General features: G+C 38.5%; 1 protein-coding gene across 1 annotated transcript in view; it reads right to left on the bottom strand.

Annotated features, from left to right (window-relative positions):
* kcnh4b (potassium voltage-gated channel, subfamily H (eag-related), member 4b) overlaps positions 1 to 13,870 on the bottom strand; it is a 42,105-nt gene that overhangs the window by 16,062 nt on the left and 12,173 nt on the right. Inside the window, exons 2-5 of the mRNA XM_026178660.1 lie at positions 12,822 to 13,055; positions 10,424 to 10,555; positions 9,811 to 9,944; positions 464 to 704 (exon numbers count right to left, since the gene is read on the bottom strand). Coding sequence (XP_026034445.1) covers positions 464 to 704; positions 9,811 to 9,944; positions 10,424 to 10,555; positions 12,822 to 13,055 — 741 coding nt within the window. The remainder of the gene's footprint in view (positions 1 to 463; positions 705 to 9,810; positions 9,945 to 10,423; positions 10,556 to 12,821; positions 13,056 to 13,870) is intronic.

The following is a 13,870-nucleotide window of genomic DNA, read 5'->3' as shown; positions in this document are numbered from 1 at the left end:
CATGGTGCCATAGATGGCACAAATGGATAGATGTTGGAGTAAAACCTTACGTCAGCATGTTGAAAAATGCTTCGAAAACACCGAAATGTGATCATGTTTTATCTTGAGCAGGGATACGGGGACTTCTTTGGAATACTGATAAAGTCTAATTTTGACAAACCAGTGTTATGGACCAATATTTGTTGTGTCACATCAATTTTGCATTGGGTAAATGTTGAAAAACAGTGTTAAGAATACCTAAAAGCCTTTAAAACATGTTAGTTATGTTTAATAAAGAATATTTATTTGTTTTCCTGGAAGAAAAGGAGAGTAAATAATAACAAAACACCAAAAAGGACAAAAAAAAACATCAATACTGTCATTAGATATTGACCAAATTGTTACACTGGAATCTCTCTAGAGTTTCATAATTGATATGTTTTTAATCTAATCATCTTTCCCAATTACGTCTTTAAAAACTTACCTATAATAAAAAGCATTTCCACTGCAATGTCACTGACAATAGTGGAGCGTGCAGCTGTGATGGCATCATCGTGTGGCGTGAAGCTGACATTGTAGGGCACGGTGACAGCCACGTAGAAGGTAGCCAGCAGAATGAGCCAGTCCCACAGCGCTTTCGAAACACTGTAGTGGAGCAGGATGAAGCGTGACTTCTGCACCGCTGCCACCTTGTACTCCGGTATTGCAGGTTTGTCCATCATTCTCTGTAAACAAACAGGTGAATAAAGTTTCAAACTTTCAAGCACAACCTCTAATATTCCTTCAAACATGTACGATAAAGGGAAACCACAGCCTCATGAATTTGAAGCTTTACTTGATAAATAACCAAAACACACAAAGTGCACTTGAGGAGCTGCATAAATGAATAACTGGATAACCAGATGGTCACGAGGTGGAGTATTGTGATGGACACCACGGTGCCAAGATTTAGCAGAAACAGACAATGTAAATGTCAACACCCTCTCTTGTGCGCTGACCGCTGATGATTCACCGTGGTAGGCAACTCAAGTGAAACAGATATGGTAATGCTGCTGGTTATCTCTTCTCCTGTACCCAGTGATAAGACCTCTACAATGTCTGGGCAGTAACAACACAGTGAGTGTCTATAATTTCACACGTGGCTCGGCTTCACACTTCCAAATGTCATTCATGCTTCAAATCTCAGGTATCCAAGTGTCGTGGTAGTTATGTTGTTATGAGAAAAACGCGGTATACAACTAGATTGACCGTGCATTGCAGTTATCTTTTCTCACATTTTGAAAATCCAGTGGTGAAAAGTATTGCAGATGAAATGGGAAGCCATTCAAAGCATAATGAGACTGCAACTCTCCAAATGGGGCCATGCACTTGCCACATAATAGCCTTAACCGTGTTTGGGAGACATGAGGAGAAGCTGTTACCTATGACAGCGGTGAGAGGGGAAAGAAAAGGCGAGATAAATGAGCAGTAATCCCATCTAAAAACAGTGTGAGCACTTTGGGAACAGGTGAACCCAAAAGAAGAAGCTGGTTAATTAAGGCTTAATGGGAGATTTCGTGTTTGGGCCCTGATGCTGCCTGGGCACCTCAGAGGAAAATGACAGATTCTATTTGAGTAATTGGAAGACAACAGGCAACGTTTACTTAAAAAAAAAAGGAGAAACATCAGAGAGATGACATACTCCAGTGTTTCCAAGGAAAAAAAGGATGATCCAAGTGTTCCCTCAGAAACCACGTATTAAAAGATTGTGCAAAAGATTTTATTATCACACTATCAGTGGGTTTTCTGGTCTCTGTCTAAATCCTTTTCTATCATCAACAGCTGTGTCCACTCTGATGACAGTTCAAGCAATGTCAGCGAAACCCTGACTGTTTCCTTTTTTCTTTTTTTTCATTTGCCTTACATCACAGAGGTCGCAAAGCCCACCAGACTTTTGGTTCTCGATGCAGGGAGTCGAGCCACATCGCAGTGATTAGGAAAGAAAAGCCTAGCATTTGCAGGCACGCATGGGAGTGCATGTCACACAGCTACAGCTGGTCTTCACACATCATTAACTCAAACTGTAGCCGTTGGGGCTACTGTTCCAACTACATCTCCCAGAGGTCTTTGGGCTTAGGAGATACACATGGCTTAATATGCAACCCCCTTCACCCTCAACCACAAACTACTACATAGCAAACTTAGTGTTGAAATGGCCACAAACATAATTCAAATGTCACAACAGGGCATTATACTGTCTAGATTATGCATTCTGATTGAGTCTGAACTTATTGTGCAAATCCTGGATAACTGCGCGTAATTGGACTTTGCAATATTATGTTCAGCTTGGCAAAATCAGCAATCAAGGTGTCGTCTACTTAACTGTGTAACAACAAGAGACTGGAGATAAACATTCACGGTGAGTAAAGAAATAATAAGTAAAAAAAGAAAGAGAGAAAGTAAGATGTGAAAGCTCAGGTCAGTTTTTGTGTTTGCTTCACAACTTCAGGAGGCTCCAGACGGCACTATTTTTCCAATTATGTGAAAAGTGGCAACATCTCTCCCCTGGGACGTGGAGCTGCCTGAAATCAAGTCTGATTTGCTTGTCAGTGTGCTTCAGTTTTATTACACACTACAAATATAACAGATTTGTAAACTTTCTGTTTCAAAATCACAATTCTTTAAGCAGCAAGTTGTCACCTCTGCTTCGGCTTTCTGGCTGTGGTCCCATTTAAAGATCTGGAGTGTGTCTACATGTGTTTGAGCAAAGCTACGGATCCTTGCCTGACAGGTCGATGAGCTACAAATAGAGATCTAGTCAAAATAGATATGGCTGGCTTGATGTGGAGGCAGAGCACACCATTGTTAGCTAACAGCTACTAAGATACAGACAGTGAAGGAGGAAAAAAAAGAAAATGTATTAATAGTCAGAGTAAAGCAGTGGAGGAAGGATATTGATTCTTTACTTAAGGAGAAACATCAATATCACAATAAGTAAGCCCTGCATTCAAAATATGAAAAGTATCAACATGCCTTAAGGATCAACAGTACCATACGCAGAAATACAGGACTGTGCAAAAGTCTTGACCCACTCCTCATTTCTTTAAACTTTGTTTGGTGAAATGTGCAAACACACATGGAATTATTATTAGTTATTCTTCTACACATACTCAACTCTCTTAGTCAAGCTTTCTTGTAATTTCTTTAAGTAGTCTTCAGGATTAGTTCTCCAGGCTTCTTGAAGGACATTCAAAGCTCTTCTGTGGATGCTGGCGACCTTTTGTTCTGTTCTCTGTCAAGATGATCTCACACTGCTATTGAGGTCTGAACTCTGGGGAGGCCAGTCCATGACTGATTGTGTTCCACTGTGTGTGTTTTTCAATCCAGCTATGCTTTTACTGCATTGGCAGTGTGTTTGGGATGTGGGTTTTTTGCATTCATCATATCATCAGATCCCTAACACCACTGGCTGAAATGCAGACCCAAAACATGACAGAGTCTCCACTGTGTATTAAAGATGGTTCCTTTACTTTTCTGAAGTCCTTTGAACCCAGAATTTCACATTTGGATCCATTACTCTATAAGAGCTGTTGTTTACTTCTAGTGTAATTTAGCACACCTCAGTCTTTTCTCCTCATTTCTCTTCCTTAAGAATGGCTTTTTTGATTAAGCCTTAGTGAATAGTAGATGGATCAACTGAAGTCCTGGCACTTGTCCGGTTTCCTCATGTATTCTGAAAAACGCCAACTCTTTTGGCTAATAGCTAATCTTGATAGAGCAGAAAAACTGTTTTATGCCTGTGCTACATTTGGTCCTTTTCATAGATTTGACTAAACAAATTAAAATGAAAATTTTTAAATGTGTTTTCTAATAAAGTGCCTAAGAATTCAATTTAAAATTGTTTGTTTGCTAAGTTGTTTGTTAGCTGTACTCACAACACTGGTGTATCCCTTGGTTTCGGTGCCTTTTTGATGCTTGAATGAGCTAAAGGTAAATGTTAACATTACTCTGAAAATGGTCCAGTACAAGAGCTGGGCTGAAAATTAGTGAAAAAGGAGCCAATATCAAAAAAAATATATCTTATTATTATTAGACTTCATTAGTATTATAAATCACATTTTTCTGTTATTTCAGCTGTTGTATCATTCTGGAATAGTGCCCTTTAAACTGCTGCTAACCTCACAGAAAATGGAAGTGTTTGAGTTAAGTGTACATACTCAAAATGTAAGCATTACATAAAAAAAAGTTTTAAAAGCAAAGTTCAGTATGTAAGCTGCACTAGCAAAGAAGGGCGAGACAATTTAAGTAGAAGAAAATGGGAGTATATGCAGAAAGACAGCAGGATGAAGCCAAAACGAGATGAGGTTAGAGCATGGGTTAGAGTGACAGATGGAGAGGAAGAAGAAATGCAGAGAACGGTGGTTAAAGCTAAAAAAGAAGGGGGAGTAGGATGGGTGATGGTTTGGGGTAAGACGTGCATTTGATCCACTTATTCAATATAAATGAACCGATGTAGTTCACACGGCTATGTTATGTTGACTTTTTCAAGTCAAGCAAAACTGGTTTCAGTGTCTTCATTTTTTTTTTAAACTTTTTTCTTTTATAGTGAATTCACTGCCCTTAAGTACTTTTGCTATGGTGCCTGAATTTTCACATAACATCTGCACAAATGTAGAGTTCGCTGTACTCATCAGTGGTTATGTTTTGGATTTTGTTTCCCACCTTTTCCATTTTTTCCTTTTAGCACATATTCAAATGTAGCTGAGGCCAAAAACACTGCCTCCAAAACATATATATAAAATATATATTTAAGATAGATAGATAGATAGATAGATAGATAGATAGATAGATAGATAGATAGATAGATAGATAGATAGATAGAACATTTAGCTATTTAGGAAACAGGACTGTAAGAAAATACAGTACAGTGTATTAAATAATCTTCTGTATTGTTTTTTTCATATATTTTTCTCCCATTTTTAAATTTATTTTTCTAACATTTACCATCAGGCAAATGTACGTAAAAAAAATAAGTACGAAAGTACAAAAAGAAAAAAGAAACAAACAAAAAATTTGACAGCACTTGGGTTTTAAAATTAAGCATTGCCAAACACTAAAATAACTGCATGAACAAAACAGAAAGCAGCATCTAGAATATTCCATCCAATCACTTCTTAATGTATTATTTGTTTATTTTGTCATTCAGAGAAGCACATTCACTTATTAAAATGTTAGTTAATGTGCAGCAGTGTTATGTAAATGTACAGGCGGGTGCATTAACAGGTCTCTAAAATGAACCCCAGTGCCTACAAAATTGTAGTTATAAAGTCTGTTTGTGAAGCCAGTCAATTAATAAAACTTACATACAAATACAATATGTGCCAAACTGTGCAAAACCCAAATAAAATTAACCGAACATGCACTCAATGCTGAGATGAAAAAAGTCTGCTCATGCAAATAAACAAGCAGACACATTTCATCTGGTCTGTTGCATTTTATTATTACTGCTTTGAAAATAATCCCTTTACAAACTGCTTTTTTGCTTTGTTTTTGACACTGGTGATGTCTGAAAGATAAAAGTGACTGAAAGACTCGCGCAGACACCATCCAATGAGCTGTCAAAGAAACACAAAACAAATAAAATGTCGCTTTTATTCTAAACAGCAGATGTTTCTGCTTTGCATCAACACATGCTCGTTGTCTCCGCGTTTATAAGACTGCATCATCACATGTTGGCTCAGAAAGATATGATGCTGCTAGAAATTGCCTTTTTATGCGACTATCAGTCCCCGAGGTCACGAATAAATTAGGCAAGAGCACTGGCTTGTGTGGGCTTTTATTGTGCACTGAAGTCACATTTTAACTCAAAAGTTAAAAAAAAATAAACTAAAATTCAGCCTCCGTCTTTGGCTTTGCTGTGGATTTTAAACGTGTTGCATTCACTGGTCTGCTGATGTGCTACTTTTCATACACACCTGTCTTCCCTTCGCTGCAATAGGAGTTACATATCAGATCGTGAGCTATCGATTGTTTCTCTGCAACTATTTTGTCCCTAGCGAAGTTGCCCTTGGCTCCGTGTTCATAGGAAAAGAATAATCTAATCTCTCTGGGAATTTGCTCAACACTTTAAAACGATTATTCTGGTAGTAGAGGTGGAGTAGGGGAATAACGGAGGTTTGTAAAAAGTGTGTGCATGTGTGAGAAGGGGAGGACATGAGAGACAGAAATGTGTTGAATTTGTATTAATATCCCTGAGAAATGACTTAAAAATACATCCTCGAGAGCTGGCATAGAATCTGAATGTTGATTTTATGGTCATATGTTGCTCTCTTCCTTTGTTTGGATGTTTTTGTGAAATGTGTGTGCACTTTCAAATGTGTGTGTGATCGGTGCGCGTATGGTATCAGCACTGGCATCTGTAAGTAGGTGGAAAAGGAGTGCAGCAGGAGGCTTGGCAGATGGAGGGAGGTGTAGCACACCGATTCCAATGAAGGCACCCGCAGGTCAGGTTTGAAAGCAGCAGTCGAGATTTTGATTTTGGAAGTATTAACAAGATGCGGGTCAGCTGCATGCAGCAGAGTATTATCACTTCGTTTTTTCCTATTTTTCTTAAAGCCCGCAGTTTTGGTGCTGTTTCAACTGAGTGTAAACATGCTTGATTTCTCAATTAAATACCAATGTGACCCTTTCAAAGTGCTGGCATTGTCTTATCCACGCTCTGATTGGTCATAATTATTTAAAAGTCGACACTACTACCTGCAATGTGAAGTAAATGTCTTGTCTCTTGGGTTCTTAGTAACAGTTTATTTTATTTTCTAATATAAATGAGCTTTCAGTAGTCAGTTATTCTGACTTTTACTGTAACTTCTTATATTTGAGCAGTATATACCTGCAAAAATATGTGCGGTGAAATTAAAAAAGGGCAATCCTGTGTGAGATTCTCGTTTCTTTTAAAGGTTGGCCGTGTGTCACTGCTGAGGGAGCTTAAAATTCAGTGTCAGGTGAGCGACATAGTGTAAAAATGGCAGAAACACTTTAAAAATAATGATATTCAGCTGTAAAGTTTTACTGGGCCACTCAATTTCTGGACTAAAATTAACAAGTGCTTTGGTTTCAGGCACTTAACAGCTAAATGATCCTCTAAAAACACGCACCACTTTTTATTCAAAAAATGTATTTTGAATGTTTTCTGCCTGAACCAGACGCAGATGTCTCACAGGTTCACTCGAAAAAAACCAAAACCTTTATCCCTGAAAAGTTTTGAATTGCTTTTAGTCCCTTGTGATCAAACACATATTTGAAGGACAGGTTTGAGTGCAGACTCGGTCAGTAACCGAACCTCTGTGGGGAATGAGTGGGATTATCTCAAAATGGTGCTCTGTCAGAAAAACTGCTCCCGTTTGGATCTGAGGGCAAAACAGAAGCTTGTTCTCATGAATATCACAGCATGGAGCGAGGCATGACTTTTTATTCAAGCCTATAAAAGCCTTTTTTATGTAGAAATAATAACCACAGCTAAAGGTCTCTAAAGGCCCTTGAAACACACACATACACGGAAAAAAAAAATAGACAAAATAGTGGTATTCCTATCTACAAAGGGCTGGCAAAACATATGATATCCAAATGATCCAAAATTATCCTAAAACAGAAAACAGGGAATTTATTTAGTTACATTAACATATCAGCCAGGTTGCTCTTCTAATCCATTTACATTCTATTTAAATTTATAGATTACATTAATGGCCTAGTTGCAATTTAAGTGAATGCATGCTGGTGTATAGCAGCCTCCATAGACTTTAAATTAAAAATGGATGTAGGCACTGTGAAATCACCAAAAATTAAGCTAACGAAGCAAACTTAAGCATCCTTTAATCCTTATTTGTTTAGACTGAGAATTGGACAAGTAATATATTTGGGATGTACATGCTAAAAGAAAATCAGAGAACATTAATTATTTGTTGTATTTTTATCTTTAAGTTACATATAAAAATTTGAATTCAGCCTCTCACTGTTGTTGACATGGCCTGTTTTGTCATACAGAAAGACAGTGTTTGGCCCACATTTAGTTTACTGGGATCTGGCCAACCAAACTCTGACTGGGGGGATTTTTTTATCCAGCTGAATTAGGCTGTGCCACATTGATTGACAGGTGTTGTGAACAGGCAGCTGAAGCCCACAGCGATCTGCTGGGCCTTACTCTGGATCCTGTTGGAGCATACTGAAGCATTTTTAATGGATTACCTGATAATATTATGGCTTGTTGTCCAACAAATTTGTGCAATACGTAGCCTTCATTTGTGGCTATGTGCAGTGCACCTGTATAGTTTGTGAATGCAGCTTTCTAACCTAGCTTAGCTGGTCAGCTTGGTGAGCACTCACCCACATTAAGGTTTTTCAGTCAAGTGACATTTTGTACGTCACAATCATGGTGACAATGAAAGAATCAAGTGAATAAGGCCTTAGTCACACAGCTCTAGTGACCAGTCAGTGATCGCCATATTTCTAATGGCTAATGTTGGCAGATAATATTGCTAACTGTATTTTCCTGGAAGTGATGGACTAATCTACAAACTACTGGCAGCTACTGTAGATGGACTGTAAGTGTGAAAAGTATGACACAAACTGGAACCAGGAAAATTAAAAGTTGTGGCTTTTGCTAAGCTTATTAGCATCTTAGACATAATAGCTAGCTTGCTGTCTAACCACTAAACTGTTAAAGATTTTCCACCTGCAGACATTTTTTGACTATTTTTAACTAATTATTTATTTCCAGTATTGTATATATGTATGAAGCTTATTCTCTGTTGATTACTTAACCTTTATGTAATTGTTATGTAGCCATTTTTCATTTATTTAATGCTTTGGAGAACAGAGAAGGTATAGAGTGCCTTTCCTGATGCTGCTTTCGACTGACAGATTACTTCGAATAAAGAAACCAAAGTTAAAAAAACAAAACAAAAAAACAAAACATAAATTCACATAGAATTGTATAATTTTGTCCACTTGATATTATGAGAAATAAAAGGAAGGGGAAAAAAATCATGACACTGAAAGTGATTTGTGGCAACATGAAACCTTTGAAAGTGAATTATATCTGGTGACGTGAAGCAAAAATGAGTGGAAGTAACTGCTGGTGATATGAAGAGGATGGGGCGCACAACAAACTTTCAGGTGAGCGACTAAAAAGACTACAGGTGAGAATACAATTGACTGTGCATTGCTAGAACCTGCTAATAAATGAATTAGAGGGTCAGCTACCCAACTTTAGGTAGTTAAATAAATGTGAAAATAACTTTCCCAGGACTCTGTATGATACTTTAGTGTTACACAGAGCAGCCTTATTTGAAGCTGAGAGTAGAGGTTATTTATGAGAACAGACCTTTGCCATAATAACCTATAACCCAAAGGTTTGGGAGGTGTCGGCATGTTTTTAAAAAAATTATTAGAACGATGCATTCAGCTTAATCTATGACCAATAGCCCTCACCAGCAGTGAGAGCCATCTTGCAATCAACCACAGTTGTTGCACTGACCTTGCTCTTTGTCCATTTAAATCCACCAAACAACAGCTTGCATACAAAAAAGTAGGATTAAAACAGCACCAAAAATAGCAAAGTCATAAGTTTAATTTTTAACAGAGCTAGGCCACACTCTTGGAATCTGGACCAAGACTTCCCTGATAATGTCCTCTTAAAATCTCATGTTTTAGATGTCAGAATTAATAATTTAAGCTCAGGTGTGAAGGTGCTGCATGTCTAAGCAACTTCTGCTTATCTTTTTAGATGACATGCAGGGAAAAATAGAAAAAAACCCATCACATCCAGTCAAATATGAGTGATAGAGGTATACTCACTCCACCCAGGTTGACCTCTCCTTTGCCTCCACTGGAGAATTGGCTGGTCAGCTGGTACAGCATGGTGTGTCCACGCTTCCTGGCCTCACTGAAGTGAGAAGTACTCTTCCCCCTGTGCATCTTGTCCTCTGAAACTGTCACACAGATTCAGTTAAGTCGCAAGGCTGTAAACTTTGTTGTGAGATGGCGATATATGAGAAAAAAAAAAACAGTGCCATCCAACTCAATATCTGAAGTTTTTCTCTGGTGTAGTTACACAACTAAGACACAAAAACACAAGCTCCACTATCCTAAGACTCTTATCCAAATTCATGTTGCCAAAACAAGGGCGTATTTCCCCTGGCATTGGTATTTGTGGCAGACTGTGTTCAGGTTCCACTTGAAGACACATTGCGGCTTGAATCAAACTCCCAATTGGAAACAACTGTCTGAGTTCAATGAACAACTGCCAGCCCAAACAAAACTGCTGTGTAGGATGTGACAGTGATGAACAAGAACACACAGAGAAAATGAAAGCTAGGGGCTCGAGCATGACCCGCTCGTAAATCATGCTCTTAGTAAGCAAATAAAAGCAGTTTTCCCCCCCCCCCTAAAAACAAACCTTTCAACTTACATTCCTTCTTGCTGTTGAGGCGGCCCTTTTCGTAGGTGTCAGTGATGTCTTTGAATGAGAAGAGAAAGAGAACCATTTCGCCCTTCTCGTTTTTTATGGGCACAATGTCCAACAGACACCAGAAGGCCACACCTGCAACAGAAGCAGAAATGATCATTTAGTAATAGTTTTCCTTTCACCTCATTTGGAGAATGGAGACAAATGCTCATCCTGTGCCGTGTAGAGCTTTAAAGAAAAGCTGGTGTAGCATAAAAAGGGATTTGAATAATATGATGGCATATTAATTAAAGAAAAAACCTGTTTGTACCTCCAAATAAACTTTATGAAACAATGTGCCCACTGGAGAAAAGAGATGGAAGAGGTACAACATTTAGTTGGAGAGTTTGTTTGGCTGTTTGTCTTTAATTCCTCTTTCCTGCTTCCTTCTTTGTTCTGCTCCACCCTCTCTCCTTCCTTTACTCTCCAGCATCCTCGGGTCCCTGCTTCCCTTTTATTTATTTCATTTGGGGGGATAGTTGTCCTGTTTATTGAAGCTTTGCTTGTTTAGTTTTCGTTCTCTTTATTGATTTAATGTCGTACAGCCTATTGTGTAGCTGACCCAGACTCCTTCCACCTTTTGATGACTTTAATCCAGACCAGATATCAGTTTGAGTCCCATTGGTAAACTGAAAGATGTTGGCATACTCTTTATATGTTGTATTCCCTGAGATTAGTTGAGTTGTTTTTGCTGGTTGTCTTTACTTTGTGGCATTTGTGTGGTTAGACTCTCTGTGGACTTTCTCTTTGTACTTGTTTTCAGTCTCAGTGAGGCTCACAACTGATTGTTTTCTGTGTATTTGGGGCCTTATTTAGTCACTGTGTCCTTGGTATTTATTTATTTATTTTGGAAAGTGTGCATTCTTCCTGTCTTTCTTTAAAATCTCTTTATGGCTCATCACACTGGTTTTTTCTATATTTGTGATCCCTTTGTATCCTGTTGGTTGTTTTGTGGTGATTCTCTGGTTGATTTGAATTTAATTACGCCAAACCTTTGTGGTCTAGAGGTCCTGATTGGCAATCAAATTCACGTGGGGTCTTGTGCACCCCATTGCCTTAATGGCATCAGTTTCTCAAGCCAAGGTTGTGCAATTTCACATCATGTCACCATCGCTGAACTGTGGCTACTTGTCATATCCTTGGCATATGGCATAGCCTTTCTATAAATATGCCCCAAATTAGCTGTAGACAGTGATCTGCAGGATAGAACACAAAGTGAAGAGAAAGTTAGAGGGTTGGATATAACAAGTAAGAGAGGGAAGGAACAGCACAGATCCAAGACCCCACCAGAAACCAGTATGCTCATTAGGAGACTCTGTAGAAATTGTGCTCTGCCACCAAACAGATGTTTCACATCTTCTTTAGTGTCTCTATAGTGTGCTTGTTCGTGTGTCAAACACAGACAGGGAGGAAAGAAGGGGGAAGAAAACATTGTAGATGGTGGTGTTTTAGTGCAAGCCTGTCAGTGTAAATACAACAGGCAGCAAGCCATTTGTGAGTGTTTGTGCTTGCAAATTGTACACACTAGAGGAGTTTACGTGTAGTGAATTCCTTCGGTGACAGACTTCTTTATATACTCTACCAGTCGTGAACATTTGCCAAGTGAGATTCTAGCTTTCAAACTGCATTTTCCTTTTTGACTTTCACAGTCTTTGTTCTAGCCTTCTGCTTTTTTGGTGTCTACTTTTTATTAACTGTGGTGAATTAAAAATCAGTTTTAGCAGCAGTTCCTTACTTTTACTTGCTTTACTCTAAAAAAATAAGAAATAAAAAGATTAAAAGCAGTCGTGTTTTTGTTAAAGTCCAGATTTGACAATCCAATTGTATAATAAGCAGTTCACACACCCTGAGGAAGCAGGTTTGAGCCTCTGTCGAATGAGTATAATCCTGCGTGCCAATCAATGAGGCTTAAACAGTGTTGTATGTTCTCTCCTAATGCATGACATCATATTCTGAGTCAGAAGGATTAGCCAGAAGTTAGAAGGAAGGAGGTAATTCAAGACACTACGTACAGTACCTTATCCTGCATTAGCTGTGGAAATAGGGTACACAACTCCTCTCAGAACCTCTTACTCTGCCTTAATCTTATTGTTTTGTATTAATTATAATGAAAATTGAGGAACACCAACTCTCTAAAAAGCACGTAGGGCACTGCTTAACCGCTCTTTTAAATTCTGCATTCATAATTCAACCAGAACATTGAGCTCTCATCTAAAAATAAATGCACTCTTCAAAATGTTGAAAAAAATGTTTTTTTCATTTTGATCAGGCTGCTGGTTGATCAAAACAAAATAATGTAGTTAATAATATTGGAGCAGCTGGGATCTACTTTATTTCTACAGCTTCTGCAGTATGCACCCACCGTTCTTCTTGTAAAAGTGGACCTCAGCCTGGTACTCTTCTCGGCTCTCCAGAGCCTTCTCCATCTGTTGGGCCACTTGCTCGCTGGTGTCGGCCCCGTACAGGAAGCGGCAGCTGCAGTTCTTCTGCATCACCTCAGTTCTTGTAAAGCCCGTCAATTCGCAGAAGCCATCTGAGCAGTACACAATGGGGTACCCACGGTGACCCTGGGCATTACCCAGCAGGAAATTACTGTCTGTGATGTGGAACATGAGAAGGTAAAGATGTGTTAGAAGTATAGAAGCAGAGGTAGATTTTTTTTACATGCGTTTGTGAAACAGAGAGGTTTTTGATATGAATGTCAGTAACAAGCAAGGCCGAGCTTCATGCATCATGTTTAGCCTGGTGTTTAATACATTATCTCTTCTTCACACAGGGAATCAAAGTCCAGTTAGTTCTTTGAATTTACGTCAAAGCTTTTCAAAGAAAACATGAATCAGAGTTTAGTGTGGATTCATTTTCAGCTGAAATTTATTTCCCCAAGCCTTCATCAGGTCATTTCAGATCTTTGATGGTGGTTATTAGGAATGTTGAATGATACTGAAAGAAATTGGCATCATGCACTGCAGACAGTATGACATAAAACAGTCGACTGGGGTTTATGAGCACCACAAAGGTTAGTGACCGATTTTCCCACTGAGCTTTAGGCTTACTGCTAATTTGAGGATATGAACCGAGAAGAGTCTTGACTCTTCAATTTAAAAATCGAGTGGATAATAGAGAGATGGAGGAAAATGGAAATGTGCCAGTGGAATATAAACATAAATATGAGGTATGACTGGAGAAAGAAAGCAAATGCTTTAAGAATGACCAGTATAAAGCCACACTCAATTTCACCTTTTCAATTTCATCTCATAAGGTGCCAGAGTGAGTGACTCAGTTTAATTTGACTGAACAGGTTCATTTACCTGTTTGTTCTATGTTTGACTGATGTGATGCCACATTTATGGAGCTGCAGATTAGAAAATACAGTGTACTTCAGTGAAAGCTGCAGAACATCTAAGCATGCAA

This window comes from Astatotilapia calliptera, chromosome 8 (genome assembly GCF_900246225.1).
Source record: "Astatotilapia calliptera chromosome 8, fAstCal1.2, whole genome shotgun sequence".
Classification (NCBI taxonomy): Eukaryota; Metazoa; Chordata; class Actinopteri; order Cichliformes; family Cichlidae; genus Astatotilapia; species Astatotilapia calliptera.
This window is presented reverse-complemented; position numbering and strand designations above follow the sequence as displayed.